Source organism: Prunus persica, chromosome G3, assembly GCF_000346465.2.
Source record: "Prunus persica cultivar Lovell chromosome G3, Prunus_persica_NCBIv2, whole genome shotgun sequence".
Taxonomy (NCBI): domain Eukaryota; kingdom Viridiplantae; phylum Streptophyta; class Magnoliopsida; order Rosales; family Rosaceae; genus Prunus; species Prunus persica.
Genome location: NC_034011.1, coordinates 14246691 through 14257709, shown reverse-complemented (window position 1 = coordinate 14257709; position 11019 = coordinate 14246691). Strand labels below are relative to the sequence as shown.

Here is an 11019-nt window from a genome sequence, read left to right as displayed (position 1 = left end):
TACCGTGCCCCAGAATGTGTAGGAATTTTGTGTGGGCCCCATATATCACAATGTATTAGATCAAAAGCTGCGGTAGATTTTATTGAATTATGAGTAAAAGGCAAGCGTGTTTGCTTTGCAAGAGGACAGACATCACAAACATGCATAGAATCAAACATAATATGGGGAATGGCTTTGGATAAAAAATGGAGAGGAGCAGAGGAAGGGTGCCCAAGGCGTTGGTGCCAGAGATCCGAGGTACGGTGAATATGATGAGCTAGGTGGGGATTTTGTTGTGGCGTAAGGTAGTAGAGCCCATCAAAATGCTTGCCCAGGCCAATCATCCTCTTCGTTTCCACGTCCTGCACAACACAAAAATCTGGATAAAATGTCACCATACAATTCAATGCTCGAGTTAATTTACTCACAGACAATAAGTTCACACGAAATTTGGGCACATGTAGAACTCCATCAAGAGACAAATCAGGTGTCAGGCGCACAGATCCTATACTTTCAATGGCAACGTGCTCACCATTAGGCAAACCAACAAAACATGCTGAGTCCCAATATGAGTATAATGCTTGGGTGTTAAACGAGATATGTGATCTGTTGCTCCACTATCCACAATCCAATGTAAGGTAGAATGCGAATCATGATGTGCAGTATTGCAAGTGGGGGAAAATGTACCTGTTGCATTTGCAAATGACTGGGCATTATCGTTCTTATTGTGAAGCATAGCAAGGAGTTGATTGTATTGCTCGGTTGTGAAGGTGGGGCCTCCAGTAGCAGAAGCTGTTGGACCCTTGGTAGGAAGTGTTTCCAATTCTACATTGTGAGCAGCAGCCCTCTTGTCATTGTGAGCAGGTGGCTTCTTATTCCTGGGTTGCACATTCTTCCCATGCCATTTGTGACCCAGTGGAAATCCAATGATGTAATAGCAATGATCAACTGAATGACCCTCTTGGTCACAGTGAGAGCATTTGGAGGGTTTGTAGGAGCGGAAGAAGCCTGTGGTCGCCGGAGCACGCGAAGTCTGCATAGCGTGAGAATAAGATGGATTTTCTCGGCGACTTGCCACTTCCATCTGTCTCTCATGTTAGAGAATTAACCCATGGACTCTTTGTGTATCAGGAATAGGATTCATCATCAAAATGGAGCCACGAACAGTGGAGTAAGAATCATTTAATCCCATTAGAAATTGCATGACCTTCTCCTTTTCCTCACGATCTGCAAGCTTTTTCAGGCCCTCACAGTCACAAATGAGGGGTTCATGATAAGTAGACAATTCATCCCAAAGTGCCTTGAGTTTGGTATAGTATATGGAGACTGATTGTTGTCCTTGACGACATTCGACAATTTCTTGTCGAATTTGGTAGATCCTGGAGTCATTGCTCTGGGAAAATCTGTCTTTGAGATCGTTCCAAACGGCGGCTGCTGTGTCGGAATAGAGGACGCTGCTGGCAACATCGGGATGAATCGAGTGTAGGAGCCATGACAATACCATGTCGTTGCAACGCTGCCACATAGGGAATTTGGCATCAGTTGATGGTGGCGCTTTGACAGACCCATCGATTAGTCCAAGTTTATTCTTGGCACTGAGACTGAGACGCACCGAGCGACTCCATTGTCCATAGTTATCTCCTTTGAGTGGTGCGTTGGCAAGGGTGAGCCCTGGTGTGTCGGAATGGTGCAAAACGAGAGGATCAGATATGGTTGATGAATTGGTGAGGGTTGTTGAGTCTGTGGCTTATTGAATTGGGAGGATTGTTGAATCTGTGCGTTGTGGTTCACCCATGGTGGTGTGCTTAGTAGTTTTGTGGGTGTCTGTAGCGGAAGGTAGGTGGGTTTTCAGAGTCACCAGTCTTGGTGCTCTGATACCATGTGAAAGATATATGAAGAATAGGGTTTGTATTCATTGAATAATCCGTATACAGAGGCATGTGTTTTATACAAGTAAACAAAAGCTATTCTAGGAAAACAGAGAAGCTATTCTAGGTAAACAGAACCTATTTATGTTGATTACAATTCTATCCTACAACTGCTCCTAATTAAATCATAATCAGATCATTGACTATTTTGTTTCCTTTTACAGATGTAACATTCGCAGCGCAACATTTTGATGTTTACCATGGCACTAGGGAGGTACCAAATGCAACAAAACCATCAGAGGAATTCAATCGAGGACTCCTTGAGCAAACAGAAGGTGATGAAGATTCAAGTAGCTTACGCTTGTACCAGCAGTTGTACGGCTACGCAACTCAAGGCAAGATAGATAGCTTTAAGGACACCATTGAAAGGAAGCTTGAAGCAGATGAAGTACACGATCCCAACGCTCGCGTTCGGCTTCTGTCTCGACTAAGCCCTCATAAGAACACATTCCTTCACATAGCTGCAAGTTTCGGCCATGCGAAACTAGCAGCCGAGATCATACACATTCACAAGCCCCTTTTGTTTGAGAAAAACTTTGAGGGCGACACTGCGCTTCATATTACGGCCAAAGCCGGGGATTTAGATACAGCAAACACTCTTCTCCGTGAAGCCCTAGGCGCTGAAAATGCTGATGAGGTATTCATGTTGCTGACCTTGATAAATGATGCGCAAAACACCCCCTTGCATGAGGCCCTGATTCATGGTCACCAATCAGTAGCAAAGTGTTTGATAGAGGCCTATCTCGCCTTTACTTATCTTATTAATAAGGAAGAAAAGTCCCCTTTGTATCTGGCCGCTGAGGAAGGGTTTGATGAGATCGTGAAACTAATAAACAAAAAAGCAGTTGAGAAAAAGCCAGAAGTTTGTGTTAATGGCAAGTCTCCGTTGCATGCTGCAATTCTAGGCCACCGGAACAATGGTACCGTCCACAACGGCTAGTGTGGTGGATTTTTGATCCATTTTTTTATTATTACATTTTTTAATCTGAAAGAAAAACGTTCATTAGACTCATATTGTTCTAACTTATACTTGATTTCATTAGAACTCTTAGAGATAATATCAAGTATGGAGGAAACGTTTGAGAGCCCAAATGATGAGAAGGGGAGGACTCCACCACATTGTTCAGCATCAATTGGTTACCTGGAAGGGGTTCGTTTCTTATTAGGCAGACGCCTCTCCGATTCTCATCAAATCGATCATGGCGGCAACTTTCCAATCCATTCAGCATCAAGCTAAGGTCATATCAAGATTGTTAAAGAGCTGCTTCGACATTGTCCTGATTCAAAGGAATTGAAGAACTTTTATGGTGAAAATATACTCCATGTTGCAGCAAGATGCGGCAAAGACAATCTTGTCAAATATTTTCTTAAAAAGGGTGAGTTTCGAATGCTGATAAACCAAAAAGACAGCAACGGAAATACTCCTTTACATTTGGCAACGATGCACCACCATCCCAAGGTTGTCTACAGATTGGCATGGGATACAAGGACAAACTTAAAGCTCTTGAATGATAGGCACATGACAGCTCTTGACATTACAGAAAGCACTTTGGAAACTATTGCATCATATGATGGGGTAAGTTAGTACTTTATCTACTTTTATCACATGACTGATGATGATGATTTTGGCCATCATTTCCAAGGGAAGTATCCTTGTTCTATTTAGCGTGTTGGGAACAAGTACGCATTAGTTCCGGTTTGGTATATTCTCAAAGAAATTGGACAGAGAACTGAAAGGAGAAACAAGTAATTGAGAAAACACTAGAGATTTTATTGAAGTAGGATTACAACTCTATGGCTGATGTAGCTCAACTAAAATGGTTGCTATAAAACATACACCACACATCCAGTGACAGATCCACTTGAGGACAGAGTGATGCCTATTGGCCCTACTCACCTTATTTTGCTACCCATGAAGTTCCATTGATGCTCTGTTGAGCAAGGCAGGTTAGAGAGACAAAGTGGCGTGGACTGGGTATTCTCGGCAGTTGTGGAAGGTTTGGTTATCTATATGACTCTGTGGATTGCAGATTTATAAGTATCCAGCACCCTTATTTGTTATTTGTTGAGTATTTGAATGATGTATGAAACGTGTAGTAGATTTTGTAGATTTGGTCTACATCTTGCCCCCAATAAGAAAAATTCATGGATCAGTCACTGCACAGATCCCATATATAAGGAGTTTACAAGATAAAGTCTTCCTGCCAAATTCAAAGAACATGCAAATGGAAAAAACATGTGGGGAAAGAAGATTTCATTTCATTCGTGATGCTTTGCAAAATGGTGAGATTGATCTGTTATACTGCAGAACTGGAGAGCAGAATGCAGATATCTTTACTAAGGCATTGGCAAGGGATCGGGTTGAATATCTAAGGGGCAAGCTTGGAGTCATCTCAGCTAAACACTTAGAAGGGAGTGTTAAAGTATAAGTGTTTTTTAGCTGAGTGTGTTTTGTTTAATTGTGAACCATTGGATCACAGTCCAATGGACAGCTGAGATGTACTCTTAGTTTTAGTAGAATTGTGCCAAGTGTAGCTATCTCATAGGATAGTTTAATCAATGGTTAGATTGGATGACGTAAGAGGAATATTCGATTCCTAACGGTTATATTGTACTGCACAGCTTGTGCATGACTAAGTAAGAGATAACAGACTCATTATTCATCTTCTTCTTCTCTAAGTTTTCTCTCTGAGTTTTCTCTTCCTACATGAGCTCCATCTATCAATAATCCAAAACCAGAAAACAGATCATAGTCTGTGAATTTTAACAGTTAGTACATGTTTTTGTTATCTCTATATGATTTGTTTATAGTTTAACAACGACATGTATCTGGTAATTGGATTGTTTCTTCTTGTACTGCGTAGAGGCTTACATGGACGGTATTGAAATCTGCTTTCGCACAGCGAGATCAGAGTTTGCATGTCCTCCAAAGAAAAAAACAGAGATCGCCACAAGTAGCAGACAGTGGTGGAGGTTCGACTGACTTGAAGTTACCAAACGAGGAAAGCATTAGGGACAGGGTGAATACTCTATTAGTGGTTACCACACTTGTTGCCACAATGGCATTTGCAGCCGGTTTCACAATGCCAGGTGGCAACAATGGTGACGCCCCTCAGGAGGGCATGGCAATCTTGCTAACCAACGCTATGTTCCAAGCCTTTGTGATTTGTAACACCATAGCTATGTATACTGCCATCTTGGTTGCAGTCTGTCTCATTTGGGCGCTGTTGGGGGACTTAAATTTGGTGGACACAGCTCTCCGTCTGGCATTGCCGTTGTTGGGGATTGTGCTTACCATGATTTCCTTAGCCTTCATGGCTGGGTTTATATGGTAGTTAGCAATCTTCATTGGCTTGCCTATGTTGTATTGATCCTGGGAGCCCTTTTCATTTTCAATGTCTTAATAGTTTTCACTCCACTCTTCTGCAAAACAACTTATGGGTCCCGCATCTTTCGTTGGATCACTTATTTTCTCTTCTGTGTGGAAGTACGGGCTTCTAGAAGTCACAACGATGACTTAGAAGATGACTCAGAAGACGACTGAAATCAGTAACTTGGGGTGCAAATTATCTATTTTTAAAGAAGTCTACTAGAGTTTTTATTGCTAGCAGTGGCACGCTCATATACAAAAGAAAGTTGACTTGTTGACCAGTCAATGGTTTTCGAGATAATGGGGAACTTTACCCTACCATTACAGGAACGAATCTAAAATGGGTGAACACTCTTCTGATGTTCACATAGACAGAATTTCCTCTCAGATAGAACTCACTCTTCCTTTCTTTCCTCTCTTCTCCTTTGGTGTGTTTTGCTAAGCAATGGGAAGTCTATTTATAGACAAATTGGATGACTTCTAACATATCATTAAGCTCGTTGAATATTATTTTTTTATTTTCTTTATGTGGACTCTATCATTTTCTATACAACAAAAAGACAATTTTAACCTATATATAATGGTCTATTATTGCCCTGAATTATTGTAGTGACATTGTCGTTGGGTAGCAAATTAGGTAGGCCCTGCATGAGATTTTAGACTTGGCTTCCATGGGGTCTGAACCCAAAAATCTGAGCCATGTCCAGCAAAGTTGGAGTCATTGGGCCTAGGCGGAAGTCGAAAGTATTGCTGGCAGAATTCCAGAAGCACAGAGCAGCAACCAGAAGGTTCTCGTCTCTATTTATCAACTGCTTGGACAGAAGGATAGCATCATAAATTACAGCCCTCTTCTAGTGAGCTTCATACCTTGGAAGGAGCTTGTCAATCCAGTCTGCCTATAACACCCCGACTCCAAATTAAATGTTTATTTTAATCGATTTAATTAAAATTACGAATTTACCCTTGGGGTAGGGGTAAATTGGTCACTTTCTTCTTTGCAAGGATTTTGGGACCACGAATAGTATTTCTGGGTAGATGGTACTGAGACGAATTCGTAGACATGCGGTAGGCTTGAATCGGAGTTGTAACGAAAAAGTTACGGGCAAAACACTATCAGTGGCAAACTTGTAATTATTTCAAAAAGTTTGGTAAAAATCAGATTTTCACCTCAACTCTATCTCTCCTCGCGCGCGCTCGACACTCTCTCTCTCTCCTCAGTCTCTCTCTCTCCCCGACGTCAACTCTCTCTCTCCTCAGTTCTCTCAGCTCCGGCCACGGCAGGACCCGAGACCGGTCCCGATCGACTCGCCTCGTCGCCCCGATCAAGACCTGCCCGTTTTCCCCGTCGAAAACGACGAAATCCGGCCGCGAGCTCGACGGTTTTAAACCGGAGCTTTTCCGCCGTCGCGCCGCCGCCTCCGCCGCCCAAACCCGGTGAGTGAGGTATGGTTTCTCATCCATTTTTCGAGTTCTAGCTGATGGTTGTATAGGTTTGGATTGATTGGCTAGGTAGGATTTGATTTTGAAAACCTAGGTGTTGGCCGAATTTCAAAATGAAATTCCGGCCAGTTGCCGCCCGAATTGGGCCTTCCCGTAGTTGAATGAAGTGATCCAGAGCTCGGGTGTGGAGTTTTTCCGTCGCCGGAATTACTCTACACACCCACGCGCTGCCGGGGCGTGTGGCGGCGCGTGGGCGAGGCTGGTGAGACTGTAAATTAACCCGATGAGATCCTTAGGTTGTCACGAGAGCATAGAAATTCGCGGATCTCAATTCGGATGTCGTTTGACTATCGAACGGATTTTCGCATATTGTGCGTTATCCGGGTTCGATAGGTTCCGACCGTTAGATCTTTCCCTAATTAAAATATGTTGTTCTAGGTATTCCTAGGATCGTATGGGACTTCACGAATTCTGAATCGGAGCCCCAGATGTTCCGATTCAATAATGCAAAGTTTGCGGGTTAGCGATAACCGTAAAATCGTGAACGATTCCTAAACCTGTAGTCGGACCTTAGGATACCTTCTGCAACGTGCACGTATGGGAAATTTGGGAATTTAAGCATTTAATTTTTGATTTCTGCTTTGACGTAATTTTATATTAATTATCGGTTCGTATCTCGAAATAGGTGTTTCGACTGCACGTACGCAGCAAGCAGGACACCCACGTGGTCAGGCAGCGAGGGAATACTTGTGAGTGGACTTTGTTTTCAATCATATGCATGGTTTTGATTGATGAAAGATTTTTGCATAATGTTTTAATGGCTTATGGATTATATATGTTATATTCATGAGTTGATTTTGATGGTTGTATAGCACTTGGCAATATATTGTGAGTTTGGCATTTTGGGTTTTTGAGAGTGCATTTTATATGGATTGTGGGGAAGTATATTTATATATTCTTTATAGACGAGATACTTGGGTTGTTGGAGGGTGATATGGAAGAATGTGATTTTGGAGAGAAGTCGTGTGATTACACTACGTAATTACCTTCCCCAGTTACTAGTCTCACTTGCGGCGTTGGATGTTCCGGCGTGTGAGACATTTTCCATATGCGGCGTTGGATGTTCCGGCGTATGGAAAGACTTTGTATAGAGTTTAGGGTCATCACCATGGCGTTGGATGTTCCGGTGTGTGATGATCCAGTCTGCGCGCGTAGGACATAGTTGGGGAGCTACACATGGCGTTGGATGTTCCGGTGTGGGAGCTTTGGAGTTTCCCCCCGGTTGGACCGCTCATCCCTAGACGCAGGATAGCACCTGGAAATCCCGCGGACTAGTCAAACGATCCCCCAGTTGGATTGTTTTCCCCGGTACCTAGGTGGTGTGATGAGTATATCGTATAGCTATTTATAGTTATATTTATATATATAGGTATATTTATATGTATATGTATAGTTGAGTGTGTAAGGAACTAGTAGTTTGACAGGAGTTGAAAGATTGAGAGAATGGGATTCTTTTTGAAAGAAATAACTGGTGTTTTTAGAAGAGTTTTAATGAATCGTGTTTTGAGTAATTAACTATTGAATTGTGAACCTGCATGGCTTGAGCATTATTTTTACAAGGTGGGGTTACTATATTGTTTTTAACTGCAAATCTGGTTTTTGTCCACTCACATGTTTTCTGTTTTGCGCCCCACAGCCAGTAATCGCTCCAGGAAGCGTGCGAGTGGTGTACGAAGCTCAAACTATGCATCTTTCTAGTTAGGAACTGTGTAAATTCTTCTACTCAACTGTTCTTGTAATTTAAATTCAGTAGATGCTCTGTATTGCCCATGATAGATTTTACTTATGAGGCCGGAGGCCACTTTAGTGACTTGTAGAATTATGAAAGCATGCTGCTGGTTGGAATAGTTATTGTGTGTTTGTTGCAGGTTGAGTAATTATTTTTGTTGGGATTGCTTAAATTACAGGGGAGACTGCCAAAATTTTGGTAGAAAGTCTCGATTTCTTAGTAGGTGGGCCAGGCATTGGGATGATGTCGGAATAAAGACGGGGTCTGCTTCGGTCTTCGGGAAATTCCGGGGCGGGTCCTGTCACTGCCCACTTCACCGCACTATTCCTCACTTCACTTGAGGGGAAAGAGCGACTCAAATTCTTGCTGACACAAGTGTGGGAAGCCAGGGCAGAAGAACTTTGAAAGCACAGAGGAGCTTCGGCGTCATCTTTAAACAACTTAGCCATTTCAGTAGGAACATGGCCAAACCAGTGAGGGCCCAGAACTAAGGTATTCTCGAACAAGTGAAGGACATTTTCATCTAGGTTCTGCTGGGCAAAAGGATAGAGCTTGCTTCGAACCTCTATTGCGTGGTTATTAGTGCCATCTCCAGTAAGATAAGCAGGAGATCGTGAAGAGGAAGAGCCCTTGGCATGGGTGTTTGGAGAAGACATTCTCGAAATCAAACGAATAGGGAGGAATTGAAGACATGAGCCAAAGAAAAGGGGGAATTCTGAAGAGATTGAAAGCTGAAACAAGCTAGGTTTTGATGAACAGTAATGAAGTTCAACAATTTTTTATAAACTGAGCAAGAAGATCATGGGGAGAGTGGGAAGAAAGGAGTTTTGCTCATATTTAATTAGCCGTTAGAACCCATTTCCCTCTAAAGCCTAATTGAATAGGCATACGTGCACTAGTGCAACGGCAGGAAATGGTGCGCATCATTGATTGGCTAATCATTAAGTCTGAAATCGTTTCAAAAACGATTCAGACTTAAGGGGGCATTGTTTGGGCCAAGAATTCCACACGCCAGCCCACTTCTCACAAAGAAGCTTAGGGACAGAAAAAAAACAAAAGACTGGGCGGGCCTTGACTCTAAAAACAGCCCGAACAAACATAAAGAGGCCCATATCTTTTACGAAGCGGCAGAGTTGTAGAAAACACAAAACAAGTCAATAAAATTGCCAATTAAATGGCAATTCATCACCAAGCAGGCCAAGTAAAATTCTAAAGAAGAATTGGATTGGGCCCAGTTTCTAAATTATCACCGTTCTTCTAAAAAAAAACCCAGAAACGAGTTAGCAGATTCTTCTTGGAAAACCTATTCTCAGAAAACCCACGTGATTACCTGAATTTGAAAAGTCAACAATTTCAACTATCATAAGAGCGTTGATAGGGAGTTAATGAAGGCAGGTCTTAAAATAGGAAGATATCTCCAGTCTTTTCAATCAAAAGAAGATCAAAATCTCTTTTTATATAATTCTGCATCAGGACAGACATCATTTTCAAGGGATAAGCAGACTACATTTTCTAAAGAAATAAGTAGGGTGCAGGGAGTTGTTCATCTGGAAAATCAAAGTAACCATCACGGCATATTGAACTCTTACAAAGAGAAGTTAAAAGTCAAAAAGAGATTTGGTTTTCTTTCAAAAAGAGCAGAGAAGTGATCACCATAAAGAACTGACTGTTGGTGGTTTGTCTGCCAGAATAGATAAAATTACCCTTTTCTTTGACATTTAAAATGAAAGATCTTCCTTTTGGAAAATCTGCCGTCCATTATTAAGAGATTAGAAATCCCACTCCAGCAATTTCTATAAATATGAGAGGAGATGAACAGATCAAAGACAACAAAAAAAATCAATAAAAAACAGAACTCAAAATGATCACTTGATCTCAAAAGCCTTCAAAACACTGAAGCAACCAAAAGCTCATTGAGCCACAAAAAACAAGTCAGCCATAATCCAGAATCTCTAATTTCAGTTCAGTTTCAGAGAAAAGTTCAGTTACAAATTTGGTTCAGCACAAGCCAAATCAAGCAGAGTCCGAGTTTTTACAAATATGAAAACCTCAACAAATTTATGGAGAGCCCTGATCAAGCAGAAAAGGTACTACAGTACAGTTTCAGCTCAGTAATCATCAAATATCCAGCCACTTTTGCCTCTTCCAGACTGAAGAGGTTCCAATTTTGCCCATTCAAAGAGCCTTCCGGGCTTGAAATAGATTAGAGCTCTGCCAAACTCGAACGTTGGTATCGATTTACAGCTGAAACTTGACAGTTGAAGGTGTTGATAGTCCAATCCAGCACAAACACATCCAATCCATCCAGAATCAAAAGTAGCTATCCAGGCAGAAATTGAAGTCCAATGTTCTTTTTGTCTTTTTAGAGTTGGTCTTTCCCTTTCTGAGCCTTGTAAAGGCAGTTCTGCCTGAAACAGTTTACTTTCTTGTCATTTATTCTGGCCAGAACTACCAGTTTTGTACTATGAAAAATTGTGAAGTCCTCACTAGTCTGCGACAAGAAAAGAACTTAC

The 11019-nt window shown here is 41.8% G+C and overlaps 1 protein-coding gene across 1 annotated transcript; it reads left to right on the top strand.

Annotated features, from left to right (window-relative positions):
• LOC18766075 (protein ACCELERATED CELL DEATH 6) lies at positions 1773-5242 on the top strand. Its single transcript, XM_020559973.1, has 7 exons — positions 1773-1815; positions 2072-2827; positions 2951-3057; positions 3196-3483; positions 3574-3653; positions 4216-4330; positions 4772-5242. Exons 1-7 carry the CDS (start codon positions 1773-1775, stop codon positions 5240-5242), a joined length of 1860 nt encoding a protein of 619 aa, XP_020415562.1.

What these genes read in the sequence shown, in the direction of transcription:
- LOC18766075 (XM_020559973.1), top strand. Translation starts at nt 1,773, where the DNA reads ATGGTGGTGTGCTTAGTAGTTTTGTGGGTGTCTGTAGCGGAAG. An exon ending in GTGGGTGTCTGTAGCGGAAG is followed by an intron (nt 1,816 to 2,071) that starts GTAGGTGGGTTT and finishes TTCCTTTTACAG; the next exon opens with ATGTAACATTCGCAGCGCAA. An exon ending in CTATTGCATCATATGATGGG is followed by an intron (nt 3,484 to 3,573) that starts GTAAGTTAGTAC and finishes TGTTCTATTTAG; the next exon opens with CGTGTTGGGAACAAGTACGC.